This window comes from Trichosurus vulpecula, chromosome 1 (genome assembly GCF_011100635.1).
Source record: "Trichosurus vulpecula isolate mTriVul1 chromosome 1, mTriVul1.pri, whole genome shotgun sequence".
Classification (NCBI taxonomy): domain Eukaryota; kingdom Metazoa; phylum Chordata; class Mammalia; order Diprotodontia; family Phalangeridae; genus Trichosurus; species Trichosurus vulpecula.
In genome coordinates, this window is record NC_050573.1 from 395,873,135 (window position 1) to 395,889,342 (window position 16,208).

General features: G+C 41.8%; 1 protein-coding gene across 1 annotated transcript in view; it reads right to left on the minus strand.

The window, feature by feature from the left end:
* The window catches only part of PDZD2 (PDZ domain containing 2), a 307,428-nt gene that overhangs the window by 60,895 nt on the left and 230,325 nt on the right, over positions 1 to 16,208 (minus strand). Inside the window, exon 5 of the mRNA XM_036746331.1 lies at positions 11,541 to 11,721. Coding sequence (XP_036602226.1) covers positions 11,541 to 11,721 — 181 coding nt within the window. The remainder of the gene's footprint in view (positions 1 to 11,540; positions 11,722 to 16,208) is intronic.

The window sequence follows — 16,208 nt, forward strand, 5'->3', positions numbered from 1 at the left end:
GACTTTAGGATTCTAACTCTGCATATTATACAAGGCAGAATATGGAGATCTGGGCTCCTTATTTTCACCCTGACACGCCCCAGCTGGGTGACCACAGAGAATATATTCAACTGCGTGTGACGGGAAGAAACCAAACAAGACTTTGGTACACAGAGAGCTTTGCAGTGACTGAGTAGGACTGGGAGAATTGGCACAGAACTGGGCTTAGGCAGATGAGAGGAGATGATGGCCCTAGAAGCAGGAGAGAGAGTAGGAAAAGAGGTGGGCGATACAAAAAGGAAAAGATTCACAGGATTTTTACAGTTTTCCCAAGTCAACTTCTTACTCCAATAAAGAGAGAGCAACCTTTTGCACACCCCTCCGTCTTCCTATTCCAAATGATTCCCTGCTTCCAGAATTCAGGCTAATGCTGTAGTTTAAGTGTATCTTGAGTAAAAAGTCAGGTTTTGTGGTCTAGCCCAGGGGTGGGGAACCTGCAGCCTCAAGGTCAGATGTGGCTGCAGTTTCCCCACCCTGGAAGAATCTAACCACTAATTTAATAACATTGATTCTAGTGGAAAAAAATGCATTCCAATTTCCAAATTAACTTAACAACACAAAAACTCTTGGACACACCCCATTCTAACTTTGGAAGTGCCTCTGTAGGGTCAATTGTTCAATACAGACAGTGCTGCAAGAATTCAGATATGGGAGAGATCATGAGGGCTTCCTACATAGGATGGTCAGTGTGAGTTGGGCCTTGAACAGTACATCTGAATGGAATTAGGTTCTTAACCTAGGGTCAGGGAACTATTTTGAAAATTCTGATAAAACTGTATTTCAATATAATTTAGTTTCCTTTGTAATCTTATTCATTTATTTTATGGACTTAAAAACATATTCTGAAAAGGCGTCCATAGATTTCCCCCCAACAGTCAAAGGGAGTCAATGCTCCCCTCCCTGCCGCCAAAAAAAGGTTCAGAACCTCTGGAAAAGCCAGAAGAGAGAAGGATCTTCTTCCAATATACCAGAATGCATGAACAGAGAAGTGGAAATGCAAGTTTTACTATTCTTTTCTGCCTATGTAACTTTATTTGTATAGCTGTATATATAGATATAGATATATACATACATACAAATATGCAATATACACAAATATATATATACACATATAGCTATATATATATATTTATATTATATAGCTAGGTAAATGAGTTTTCATCCATAAAACTCAAAGCAAACCAAGACTATTTGAGTACACTCTCCTACTCTGTACTTCCTTCAAACCTAGTTCAGTTATTCTTCCTGTTCACTTTGCAGTAGTAGGTTTGATGTGGAAGATCTGTTTGGGATTCTCCAGAAGAACTTTTGACCTTACTAAGCTTTTTGGGTTTATTTTCATCCTCTGCCCTACCGTGCTGGAGAAGGCGTGCTGAAAAGGAACACAGCCTTTTAATTTCCTTCCCCATCTTTCACTCAGTCACCCCAAACTCATCCGTACAATTCAAAATTCATGCTTTGCCAAAAGCCAATTCTGGCATTTAACTAAAAAATAAACAATCACTAGAATCTTAGCTGAGTGAGAACATCCTGCCTCTGTGGTAGTAGGGTGATAAGGGTCAGCCCAATCTACACTTCCCAGTCATACCTCATAAGGGAGGCAAACAACTTTTAAGCATCCCAGGGAATCTGTTCTTTTAAAAACTTAGCAACATTCAGAAATGTGGTTATTCTATAATATTGTTGGTATTCAGTCATTTTCAGTCATGCCCAACTCATCGTGACCCCATTTGGGGTTTTCTTGGCAAAGATTCTGAAATGATTTGCCTTTTCCTCCTCCAGCTCATTTTACAGATGAGGAAACGGAGGCAAGCAGAGTTAGGAGACTCATCCAGGGTCACGCAACTAGTAAGTGTCTGAGGCTGGATTTGAACTCAGGAAGATGAGTCTTCCTGATTCCAGTCCAAGCACTCTATTTACTTCACCACCTAGCTGCCCTTTTACAATACACACATGTGCGAATGAGCCACACTCAGTGCTATTTTTTGCCCAGTACAAATACTCTCTCTCGATATGCCAAAAAGTGCAATTGTGCTTTCCTTCAGAGCTTCCATCTTTCAAGTCATTAATTTCTTCCCTATTTCTAGTCTCTGTTGGATACGGACCACAAACTTTAAGTCTAAGATGAGACAGGAAATTAACTAAGACCAGAAAATAGGGGCAATCGTTAGAATTAGGAGAATGGTGAAAATGGGGAAGCATTTGACAATTTTTGGAGGCAGCTAAGGTGGTACAATGAATGAAGTTTTGGACCTAGAGTCAGGAAAACATGAGTTCAAGTTTTACCTCAGACACATTAACTGTGTGACCTTGGGCAAGTAACTTAATTACTGTCTGCCTCTGTTTCCTCATCTGTAAAATGATGATACTAATTACACCTACCTCCTTTGGTTGTTGGGAGAAACAAATAAGTAATATTTGTGAAAGGCTTTGCAAATCTTGAAGTGCTGCATAAATGCTAGCTGTTATTATTATCTCAGTATGATTCCCAAATAAAAGGCACCCACAGTTGAGCTTTGCAAAGCAAAATCTTTAATGGCTTGTTTTAGGACAAGGTAGAGTGAAAATTCAGCACAGAGTGTGCTCTTTGTAATATTATTTATGCAAAGGGAAGTGATTTTTTTTTTTGGCTAAAACGCTTCGTGATCATATGTTCTGGCAATCCACATTTCATTTTTACTAGAACTCAAAGGAATTTTTCAAGCTAGAAAAGATTGTTATGCAACCAGCCTGCACAACGAAGGAATTCATTTATTTCTTTGAAAATGCTTACGGTAATGGAACATAAAATATTCATTTAAATTGGCTGTGAGACTCTTCCATCTAATATTCAGTTTTCAATGCAGTCATAGCTCCTCCCTTCTGAGCTGTTCAGTTTCTTGAGAACAGAGGATGGCTTGGTCCCAGATGCAGCTGGAGCCTGGCAGCAAGTCAGGACAAGTCTTAAGAGTAAATCGGCCAAGGAAGCGTACACAACTTGAAGCTCTACCAGTTTTCTGAGTAATTTAATCCAGCTTAAAAAAAATTATTTTTGCTTTTTTGATCTTCCCTGTTTTTTTGATCTTCCCTGTTTCTCAAGAACCTCAAATGGCTCCATCTCCTTTCTGCTGTCTCATATCAACTGCTAATACTCTCCCTCACCCTAAAGGACCTCATATCTAATTCATATTTATTCTTCATATACCTCTATTTTTATACGATGTCTTCCCTGATAGATCATAGTCTTCTTGAGGGCAGGGGATGTTTTATTTATTACAGCCATTTTAACAGGGGAGGATAAATGTCTTGCTCACATTTACAAACTTGTTAGTGGCAGTCTGGACTAGAACCTGAGTCTCCAGGGCTTAGAGTTCTGTGTTCTTTCCTCTAGTTCACCTGACTAGACTTGAATCCACCCCCTTGAGCCACACTTCAGTTATGACTCTGCTAACCTCTTCTTGGTGATTAAGGTCTTTAAATACCTTCTTTGCTCCAAACCAGCCCTAAATATGCTTCTTTCTGCTTCAACAGTCTGATCTCATCACTTTCTCCTCTTGCTAATGAGGTGTTAACCAGAATGCCCTGTGTGAGGAAAGATAACATGGGAACCCCAGGATCCTCTGCTGACACCAAGGAAATTAGATTTCCATCCAATTTCCATCCCTACCACAGCTACCAGGCAGCTAGATGGTGCAATGGACAGAGTACTGGGGCTGGAGTCAGGAAGACCTAAGTCCAAATCCCACCCCAGACATTTACTACCTGTGTGACCCTGGGCAAGTCACTTAACCTTTTACCTCAGTTTCCTCATCTGTAAAATGGGCTGGAGAAGGAAAGGCAAACCACTCCAATATCTTCGCCAAGAAAACTCCAAAATGGGGTCACAAAGAGTCAGACACAACTGAACAACAACATGACAGAGAGCTTGTCTTGAAGCCTTAAAGACCTGAATTCAGTCCTGCCTCTGATACATACTGGTTTTGTGACTCTGGGCAAGTGATTTATCCTCTCAGGCAGCCGTTTAAGACTTCACGTTGCAGAGAAGGTGCTGAGCTGCATGGCCACGTCTGGGAGTTCCTAGTACCACTGAAATCACAAGTCCAGTCTCTATTTTTGTCCCATTTTTGTCTTTATTAGTCTTTGAATCACTCATCCAAATCTCTCTCTCTCTTTCTCTCTCTCTCTCTCTCTCTCTCTCTCATTATCTATCTATCTATCTATCTATCTATCTATCTATCTATCTATCTATCTATCTATCTACCTATCTATCCTGGCTGGTATTTTATTTTTCCAATTACATGTAAAGACAATTTTTAACATTTTAAAAAAATTTTGAATTCCAACTTTTCTCCCTTTTTCTCTCCCCTCTCTCTCCTTAAAACAGTAAGCAACTTGCAATAGGTTACATATGTGCAATCATGTTAAACATATTTCCATATTAGTCATGTTAACTCAACCAAATTTAAATCATCAGGTCACCTAAACTCACCATTCTTATCTTCTTTGCAAAGCACTCAGACACTTTTCAACACAGTTTAACCCAGACCAACAATGAAAATAACTCTAAAATGTTGCATGAAATATTCAAAAGCATCTAGACATTCATAAAGCCACATTTAACACAAAATTTTATTCAGCAAAACACTAATTCTAGCAAAATATAAAAACTAACTATATCCTTAATGGAGATTTCCACCTTATTACCATGCTTGGGGTGCTCACCGCTCCTGATGCTAGAATTAATGATGCCTTGAGCTCAGCCTTACAGCATGGCAATCTCCAGATTAACTTCTTCTCCCTTTCTCTCCAGTCTTGATTGCACAACTTTTCCCCTCAAGCTGTGGCCATCCGGATGTTGTCCATGATTTTGCCTGTGCCTGTGGCTCTGAAACCTTTAGAGCTGATCCCTTTGGTGCCTCAGGAAGCAGGATACAGACCCTCTGATTGATGGACTACACAGTCTCTTCCTTACCTAGCTTGGGACAATTGTAGATCTGGCAACGACCTTCATCACTTCCATTGCTTTTATTATTTCTTTTAAACACACACACACACACACACACACACACACATATTAAAATGAACCAAATTCCCAATGGCTTTAAAGACACTATTTCTGTTGTGTGTGCCTGGTTACACTGACATGATCCTTCTCTCTTGCATCATAAGAGTTACAGTTCCTTACAAAGCCATCATCCCATGTTATCTGTTGTTGTTCTATTTTTTTCCTGATAATGCATCATTGTTTAAACTTGCATCAGAATGTAAGCTTCCCAAGGACCCCTCCAGCTCTCAATCTACACTCATCCAGATCTTTGAGGGGAGGGGCTAATAATAATGATGATAATATAATAATGATTGATAATAGCAACAATAAAGCTAATATTTATATAGCATTTTGAGTCTTGCAAAGCTCTTTCTTTACACCTATTATCTCCTGTGATCCTCTCAGCAACTATGGAGATGGGTCCTATTATAATTCACATTTTATAGATGAGGAAACAGAGGTTCAGATACATTAAATGACCAGGGTTACACAGCAAATAAAGCATCTGAGGCAGGATTTGAACTAAGGTCTTCCTGACTCCTGGTCCAAGGCTTTATCCAGTAAGCCATTCAGCTCTCTTTGTATCCTCAGTGTATAGCACAGTGTCTGGCTTACAGCAGGGCCCAGGTGTCCATAGCATCAAAATAAGAGCTCTCTCTCGAAACACCAAAACTATCATTGACATGTGGCAATTCTTTGATGTTCAACACAGGTCTCACTAACAAGGACTTATACTTTTTGAACACTGACTGGGTGCTAAGCACCAGGCAAACAAAGAGGAAGATGTGCCACCTTCCGTCCTCAAGTAGCTTTTAGTCTGACTAGGAGATAGGACCCATACATAAAAAGATAACCAGACATAGAAGGAAGCAGACACTAGTGTTTAGTGAGCAGTGCACATAGCAAGTGATCCAGGAATTCAAGGGAAAAAGCTATCACTATGCTCTGGGGCAGGCTGGAGGAGGCTTCCAAAAGAAAGTAAAATATGAAAGGGGCTGTACGGAAAAATTCCTTTTAACTTCTCTGGGACTCAGTTTCCTTATCTGTAAAATAAAGTTAGACTAGACTAGATTACCTCCAATGACCTTTCCAGTTACAATCCTACAACCCAGAACCTGCTCAGCAAACTTCCTATCTGCTCATTTACTGACATATGTTCTCCTCTCTCCACCTAATACCTATGGTCTTTAGGTCTCAGCTTATGAATTCCTTCCATGAAGCTTTTTTCCCCCTGACCCAAGTGATATCCTTTACTCTCTGAATTCTTCCAGCATATTATACGTAGCCCTTGATTCACATCCTTAAATTGTTAATTACATGTATATGTAATCTCTCCACACCTCAGTTTTCTCATCTGAGAAAGGAGGGGCTTAAAAGGAATAGCCTTGAGGTTCCTTCTAGGTATAAATCTATGTTCCTGTGATCAGCTATCTGCCACAATACTAGTATCTGTGGTTATCTCCCTAACTGGATTGTTTTCCATCAACACACACAATTGCTCTTTTGCTGCCATACACCCTAGCTGTCACTGTATTCTCAGGAGGTTCTCTTTCCCTTGCCTGACCAGAGCCTGAATCCATAGCCCTTCCCTAGGTTAGACTCCATTGTTCAGTATCTTTCTCCTAAGATCTTAATAGGTTCTAAGTGAATGGTTATATAGAGATTCACATGGGGGAGCAAACATCTGTATTTCTCATCTAACAGAAACCACAGGCCATTTATGTAGCATAAGAGGCCTTTGAGAGGAGGTTAAAACCAAATGGGGTCAAATACCATTATTAACAGCTCCAAAAGACTGTTCACATTCTTAGGTCATACTGGAATTTTGTTGTATCAAGAGCTTTTCCAATACGTTGGCCATCTCTTGGGGCTCTGAAAAATTTTTGTTTTAATGGTATATATTACAGCAGGGTTTGATACAGACACTTCTTTTCATTAGATGCCTCAGATTACTTTGTGAATAAGAGCAAGTTGTACCCAATGATACTCCCTGGAGAGCAGGCATGATGTTATCCCCACATGGAGAGATTGGTCCTCAGAGAAATTATGTCAGTCAGCATAGCCCTAAGAATTCCATTTCTTTATCCTTGATCTAATGCTTAACATAGTCTCCCTTTCTAGGGTAAAGGACACCTGCCAACAGCAACAAAATCCCATCCCATCTCCTACCAGCCCATCACTGACATCCAAATTCTACCATTAATTCCTTTGGGTTAAGACAGTGACCCAGTCAAAATGTATCCAGAAAATGAATGATGTAAAGCTCTATCAGTTATTAATACTTAAGCACAAATAAAGTAACTGAATCCCCTTCAAAGAGTTAGTTGCTTATAAAATGAGAAATGCCATATGTAGGTTTTAGTAGAGGGAGGACTAGCTGGAGAGGTCCAGAGGTAAGGAAATGGGAGCAGAGAGAGAAGAGCTCAGACTGGATCCCTGGAGGGTCTACGGGAAGTGGGGAAGGTGATTCTAAAAAAGAGACAAACACTGAAAAGTAGATGGATAACCCCAGAAGAACAGGAAGAGCTTCACCAAGCCTACATTTTTACCTTGAGGGCATTCCTGCTGAGGCCTGTGGATTAAATGAATAGCTGAATCACCCAAGAATGGATCCAGGTCAAATATTTGCAATCCAGTCCCCTTTGATTTGTAATTTAAAAGGAAAAAAAATAAGTTCCTAAGCCAATTAAACCAATGAAACCTCTTACTAGGCTTTCATCAACAAACCCGTGAAAGTCTTTTATTTCACAGATGGAAATGATTAAAGGGGCTGTCAGATTCCCCTCATACATTTCTCATTTCTGCACCTGTAAGTCCTGGTCTGGCCATTCCCTCCAGAGCACTTAAGTTGAGCAAACGTAACTCAAACCTTGAGGATATGCAGCATGCACTTGTTATTTATTTTTCATGGCTCCTATAAACGGCAGTCAGACTTTGCTTTCAAAGGGGTTCAGTCCATGTTTAGGGAAAAGACATATGGAGAATGTCATATTTGAAGTGCAGGGAAGGATGAGAGAGAAGAGAAAATTGAAAGTCACCCGTCATTTACAAGATGACCACCAGCTCCTATTGTGATTGGATGCAAACTTGGACAGTAAGAGGTATGTGGGACAGCTTCATGAACCAAGTAGAAGGAAAATAAAACAAACAACTCTTTTAACTTAACAGCACCTTCTGGAGATTGGAATGGAAAAAAAAGATGGGCCTAGGTTTTTCTGAAGTAGAAAAACAGATTTTTAAACTAACCTGGAGTACCAATCCCTACCCAGTCAGCAGTGCCTCATCTTTTACAGGATTATTCCAGGTAAGGGAAGAGGTCTGCTGTAGGTGGGCAGAATCTTCCTCTTAGTAAGAGATCCGGATCCTCAAAATCAACCATTGAAGTCCTAATGTAGCCATCCAATGGACCCTCACAAAACAACTGTGTAAAAACATTTGGGAACAGGATGAGAAAGAATGAGTTCCTGGACAAAGTATGAACTAAAAAGAACAGATTAAATCTTCAGTCATTCTACAAACATTTGAGCACCTACTATGTACATGGCCTTGTACAACTGCCTTCTGGACATTTCTATATGGGTACCTTCAAAGCATCTCCAAGTCAACATCAAAAATTATTATCTTTCTCTCTGAATCCACCTCTCCTTCAAATTTCCTTACTTCAGTTGAAGACACCATCAACCTCACTCCAAGACATTCTGGGTCATCCTCACATCTTCCTTTTCTTTCATTCTACATATATTTATTTTCTTGATTTCATTTCCATAATGTCTCTTGCATTCCTCCCTTCTGATCTATTACCACACAAATTCCAGTCCCTTATACCCCTCATCTGTACCAAAATAGTCTCTTTCTTGTTTCTAGCCCCTTCCCTCTCTAATCAATCCTTCATAAAGTTGGCAAAATACCATTTCTATAGCATAGCTCTGACCACATCACTCCTGTGCTCAAGAATCTTCAATGCCCCCTATTACTTCTAAGATAAAATACAAAATCCTCAGCTCAGCATTTAAAACTCTTCTAGCACTGCTCTAGCCTATGATACTGGACTTGTTTCACATTAATCTCATTCATATACTTTATACTCCAGCCAAAGTGGTTTACTTGCTATTCCTAGAAGTCATTATTCTCATCTCCCATCTCCATGACTTTACACAGGATGCTTCTCCTGTATGGAATACACTACTTCCTCTCCTCCGCCTCAGAGGATCATCCTTCCTTCAAGTCTCAAGTTATACGCTCCTTTCTATGGAGGGTTCTTCATGCTCATCCTAGCTGTCAGTCCTCTCTCCCTGCCCAGATTATCGTCTGAGCTTACCTGTTCCTGTGCTCCTTCCCTTGGTAGAATATAAGCCTGTTAAGGGCTGGGACTATTTTTCATTTTCTCTTTTTATCCTTGGGGGTATGCACATAGTAAATGTTCCATAAATACTCATTGAGTTGAGCTGAACAGAAAAGATCCAGTAGTTTTGCCCTCGAGGAGTGTTCAGGCTAGTAGGAGACCCAAACAGAGGCCGGATGACCTCTCTCATCAGGTATGTCACAGTGGAGGTTCTTTTCATGTATAAGTGGGACTAGATGGCCAACTCTCAAATTCTGTGATTCTTTGATAAGACAGATAACTCTAACCAGGGAGATGCTCAGAAAGAGGTGACTTTGCTTTAGTATATACCTTATAAACCTAGACCTCTTTTATCAAAAGGAAGGGCTAACTTTCTTCCTCCTTCAATCTCTCCCTTGAGTTCTTGATCACTAACCAAAAGTGCCCCATGCCCAGTAGCTGCTTAGTAGAACTTGGCTTAGTAGGATTCTATGATACATTATATCAGATATTAGGGGTCTCCAAAAGCCACAGGCATTATATAAAAGTGCCACATGCTGCTCTTCTGATTCGACCTTCGACAAGTGCCTGCCACGGGCCAAGCACTGCACTAGGATCCAAAGGATCCAAAGACAAAAATCAAAAGTATCCCTGCTTCATGAAGCTCACATTCTCCTGAGGGGAGAATGGTAAGCCACATGTACTCAGCGAAGCAAACTACAAAATAGATGCAAAGTAAATACAAAGTCAGTGGCTCAAGAGCCCCGCACTAGTATCATAGGATTAAACATTCCACCCAATATTTTTACTATTTAAAAAATAAAAAAATAAAATTTTCCACTTGCAAGCCCAAAAGCCCTCAGATTGTGTGACCCTGGGCAAGTCACCGTCTAGGACTTTCAATTCCCTTTGGTCTGGGGTGTACATTACTACACTGCTACATTCACACACTGCATCAAGGGGCATCAATGAGACTGTCACCTTACTGACAAAGAACTGGAAACTGAGGGGATGCCCCTCATTTGGAGAATGGCTCAACAAGCTGTGGTATATGAATGAAATGGAATGCTGTTGTTCCTATAGAAATGATGAGCAGGCAGATTTCAGAAAAACCTGGGAAGACTTATATGAACTGATGCTGAGTGAAGTGAGCAGAACCAGGAGAACACTGTACACAGTAACAGCCACATTGCGCGATGATCAACTTTGATAGACTTGGCACGTCACAGAAATACAACGATCCAAGACAATTCCAAAAGACTCGTGATGGAAAATGCTGTTCACATTCAGAGAAAAGAACTACGGAGTCTGAGTGCAGATCAAAGCATGCTATTTTCTCTCTTTTTTTTTGTTTTCTCTTCCTTGCAGCTTTTCCTTTTTATCCGATTCTTCTTCCACAACATGACTACTGTGGAAATATATCTAATATGATGGTCCATGTATAGCCTATATCAGACTGCATGCCATCTGGGGGAGGAGGGGCAGGGAGAAAAATCTGGAACTTAAAATCTTATAAAAGTGAGAGTGGAAAACAATCTTTACGTGTAATTGGAAAACATAAAATACTATTAAGTGGGAGGGGGGAGATGAAGAGATTGTCACCTTCCCCTGCCAACATTTATTAAATGCCTGTGAAAGTTATCCCTGAACTGAAACTCATTCTCATTTACTTCACTTTCCTGGCTCAGGCATCTCTTGCAATTGCACTTCCCCCCCTCTTTTAACATGCCCATCTGTCATACAAGGAAAAACAAGGATATTATTAACAAAAACAAGAATAAGAGCTCACCGTTATACAGCACTGCTGGAAATCTACACATCTCACTCTGCAACACAGCTACTTCATCTCATCTGATCCTCTCTACCACCCCATAAGGTAGGTGTTCTTATCATCCCTATTTTACACATGAAGAAACCGAGGCACTGTGATGATGTAGCTTGGAAGTATAAGAGCCCTTCCTGGAAGCCAAGTCTTTTGCTTGAAGTCATAGGGCTCTTTTTAGTTACCATGCTCTCATGCTCATGGATCTGATCACCTCCCAGTCTCTCTGACATGCTCCCTAATGGAAAACTTCTAGACTAGGTATTCATCCACCAAGTCCCGATACACATTTGTTTAGAAAATATACCTCAAATGCTGAAGCCCCAAGGCACCCAAGGACACACTTACTGCTCCATGGGTTGGCGATTGGCTGGCTCCCTTTTCCTCTTCACCATCTGGCTCTTCGTTCTCCTTATTATCAGTATAAGAGGAAACATCTGGGCCTGAATAAGTACTAAGCAGGTCTGGCAAACTTGTAGATGGATATTTGAGGAAGTCCACTTCAGAGCTTTCCTATTGGGAATACAATCAAAAGCCCAATAAGTGTCACGTGGTGGTCCAGTTCAGAGACAGAGGAAAGCTTAGCCAGGGTCCAGGCAGCCCCTCAGGCATTTGTCCAAAATCAACCCTAAAACTCAAAAAAATTGCTAGAAGTGTCTAGATTGGCAGCTATTCTATTTTTCATCTGATTTTTATTGATATCTTTTATTTTTACATAATTTTCACTTCCCAATATATCCCTCCCCATCTCCCTTGCCCAGCAAGCCATCCTTTGTGCTTCAACCTTCCCTTGTTTTTCTTTTTTTCCTCTCCTTCCCCCACTTTCACGCCCCCCTCTCTCTCTCCTTCTCGGTGTTATTTCACCTGCATACATTCATTGGCAATGAAGTAGATTTTTGTTTGAATCAATGCATCAAATTAGAGTCTAAAAAAAAGGCTGACCATTAAAGACAATAAGATTTTTTAAAGACAAAAGATTTTTAAAAAGAGGAATGGAAAAGCCATTCACAACAACCAGTCGACATATCAGCTACATCTAACAGTGTATGCAACACCCCAAACCCAACATCTTCCACCTCTGCAAAGGAGGGAGACAGGAACATTTTCTTAATTCATCTCTAGGACCACACCAGGTTATCATAGTTGTTCAGCATTCCATTTTGCTTTGCAAAGCCATCTTAAAGGACTGTTCTATGTCAAATGCAGTAAATATCTCAGATCTTTCTGGAGTGCCTATCTGAATTCCATAGACCCATCTAAAATTCCCCTGGCATTCTACAGGAAGGGGGAACTCCTTGTAAAACTTCATAAGACCTTTGAGATCATGGGCATTCTAGAAAGCACCACCAGATTCTTAGGAGCATATAGGAAACTTGGCCTCAAATATTTCTCATAATATCACTTGCTCTATTCAAGCACTAATAACAAAAGGGGAACTGTCATCATTGGAGCTGGGTAGCATACAGGATCACAATATCATGCATTTAGAGGTAGAAGAGCCCCGAGGCTTAATGTGGTCTAATCTCCCTCATTTTTAAAATTGAGGACTTACCTTCAAAGCGACACAGACTATAGGCAACAGGGTGAGGATTTGAAGCCAGGTCTTCTGACTCCAAATCCTGGACTTTTCTCACTGTACCATGCTGTGTCAATTTCACGTCTTTTTTGAGGAAGTCTAATCTGTCAGGATTTGATTAACAGCACCACATGGCACCTAAGCATTTTAACCTTATACCTCTCACCTAGTTGGCACAGTGGATAGAGAGTGCTGGTAGCTGGGTGGTGCATGGATAGAGTGCCAGGCCTGGAGTCAGGGTGATTCATCTTCCTGAGCTCAAATTTGGCCTCAGACACCTAGCAGTTGTGACCCTGGGCAAGCCACTTAACCCTCATGATGAGTTTCCTCATCTGTAAAATGAGCTAGAGAAGGAAACGGCAAACCGCTCCCATATCTCAGCCAAGAAAACCCCAAATAGGGGCACAGAGAGTCAGACATGACTGAACAACGACAACAAAGAGGGTTCTGGGCCTTGAGTCAGGAAGACTCGAGTTCAAATCAGGCCTCAAATGTCCACTAGCTGTGTGACCTTGCGCAAATCACTTAACTTCTAACTTCACTTCAGTTTCTCCAACTGTAAAATGGGGATTATTTGTTGTTGTTTTATTCAGTCATGTCTGACTCTCTGTGACCCCATTTGGGGTTGGTTTCCTTGGCAAAGATACTGGAGTGGATTGCCATTTTCTTCTCTAGGTCATTTTACAGATGAGGAAACTGAGGCAAACACGGTTAAGTGACTTGCCCAGGGTCACACAGCTACTGAGAATCTGAGGCTGGATTTGAACTGAGGAAGATGAGGCTTCCTGACTTCAGGCCCAGTACTCTGTGCACTATGGAGCCACCTAGCTGCCCCTAAAATAGAGTTCATAATAGTGCCTATCTCACAGCTTGTTGTGAGTTTCAAATGGCATAATATTTATAAAATACTTAACACATAAATGGCATATAGCAGGCGCCTAATAAATGCTTATTCCTTTCTTAGCTTCCCTGTCTACAAAACCAAGGTGTTGAAATAGACAAGCTTTAATGTCCCCTCCAGCTCTAAATTCTATGATCCTAAATTCTGCTTAACCCATAGCCTTTTTCCTTTCAGCCTTGGCAAGCCTGAGCAACAACACCTACCCAGTCAAGTATGATGACTCTGAAATGGGCCATGGATCAGTGCTACAAAGGAAGTTTGACCCAGAGTCCCAGGGCTGTGGCAAGCCAAGAATATCCAAGTGTGCTCCATCAAGATCACCCAGGGATGATTTAGAGAATTCATGTTTACAACATGACTGTGACCATGCTCCTGTTTCTGAGACTAATTAATATATAGGCAGTTTGATGAAAACCAGATACCACTTATTGGTGTTTCATGCCTCCTCTCGAATTCTGGGGAGGTATCCTTTTAAGATGATGACTAGGAGTGGGAGGGTTAAGTGGTCTTTGGGGCTTTTTCCCTGCCCCAAAATATGTAAGATATAAAGACATAAAGAAATTGAAAACCACTAGTCCCTGAACCCCTAACCCTACCCTCTCCACCCCCACATACACCTAATTTCTTAGATGATGAGGACTTCCTTTCAGCGAAAAGTAATTACAATTGCAAAACACTGCCCCATTTGCCAGCATCCAGTTGATGGCTCTGGTCAGCCCAACCTTTCTTTAATTTTCCTTCCTTCCTTCCTTCCTTCCTTCCTTCCTTCCTTCCTTCCTTCCTTCCTTCCTTCCTTCCTTCCTTCCTCCCTCCCTCTCTCTCTCCCTCTCCCTCTCTATTTTACCTGCATAATACCCTCATTGGCAATGGAGTAGATTTTTATTTGAAGCAGTGCATCAAATTAGAGACTAAAAAAGGCTGACTATTAAAGACAGTGAATGGGAGGGGTCAGGGGAAGGAGAATGGAGGAAAAAGTTAACTCAAACATGGAAATAAGTGCCATTCACATCAGTCGGAAGGAGGTGCAAAGCCCTTGGCTTCGGTTTTGTCAACATGCCCATGGTTTTCTACGTCCTGTGGGAGGGTATGCAGGCCTGCAGGTGGGACAGATAAAGTAGGTGGAACCCCGGAGAGAGAAACATGGCATGCCAGATTTCTGTCTAGGAACACGGCTGGGCTGCTCAAAGCATGGGCCCAGTGCAGGAAACGTGATAGCACACTCCCCGGGCCAAGGGCAGGGTGCACAGCCCTGCAGAGTTGACCAGACTCCAGCAAAAAGATAAATGTATCCCCCTCACACGATACACATTTTTCAGAAGGAAGGAAACACAGTGAAAGCCTTGATCCCGGTATTCCTTTGGGGCCAGAGGCAAGGAGACCAAGAGGGCATTCTGACAGAGGGAGAAGGCATGCAACTTTAAGTGATCAGAGGCATGGCATCAGCCCCAGTTTCCATAGGTGTGTCCAGTTCCAGGGACACAAAAATAATCTGTTCTGGACTCCTCTCTGTTAGGGCCCTGCACCGACGCCTCAACTGAAGACCCGGACGAGTTTTATTAAACAAAAAAGCGAACTGTGTAACCTTTCTGAGATGTGAACTCTGCTGGGCCACCGAGGAAAGGGGATTCAAAAGGCCAGGACCAGCCCCGGAGAAGCCAACTCGCCCCCCAGTGATACCGGTAGAGTCTTTGGAACCCTGCTTTCATTTGTGTGGTGGACAGTGACGGTCTGCAAAGTGCAAAATGTGGAGCAGCCTGGCATGAAGAGAGCCAGCCTTAGAGTCAGGAAGACCTAGATAGTATTAGATGTGTGAGCCACGGGCATGTAGGTCATCATCTCAGCGTGTCAGGCGTCTCTCCAAGACAATGAGTTACAGACCAGGGACCTACTGACCTGCACCTGTGGAGAGAGTTCCTTACACTGAAGAAATCATAGACCAGGGAGGGGGCACCTGCAGCCTCGAAGCCACACGTGGCCCTCCAGCCCTCTGACTGATTCAAAGGGCTGCAATTGAGGACTTAGCCACGTGTGGCCTCGAGGCCGCAGGTTCCCCTGTAATAGACCAAGACCCTTCCTCATAAACCATTCCCCAACGGCCCCCCCCAAACTGAGCTAAAATGTGGCGATTCTCCATAATAACAACGGCAATGATGGTTTGCATTATCCAGCACTTACCACATGCTAGGTACTTCGCTAAGTCCTTTACATGTATTATTTCATTTGATCCTCACAACAACCTCACCAAGCTGGTGCTATTATTGTCCCCATTTTACTGCTGAAAAAGAACCAAGGCAGACAGAGGTCAAATGACTTGACCAGGGTCACATAGCTAGCGAGCATCTGAGGCTGGATTTGAACCCAGGTCTTCCTGACTCCAGGCGCAGTATTCTATCCCTCCAACCAGCCAGCTGCCTAGGAAAGGGCTAACTACATATCAAGTGAGGTGAAGGTACTTAACACAGTAATTATTTATAGAGAGAAACACTAGATCTGTGGTTTCATCTGTATTAGGAACTCTTAGAT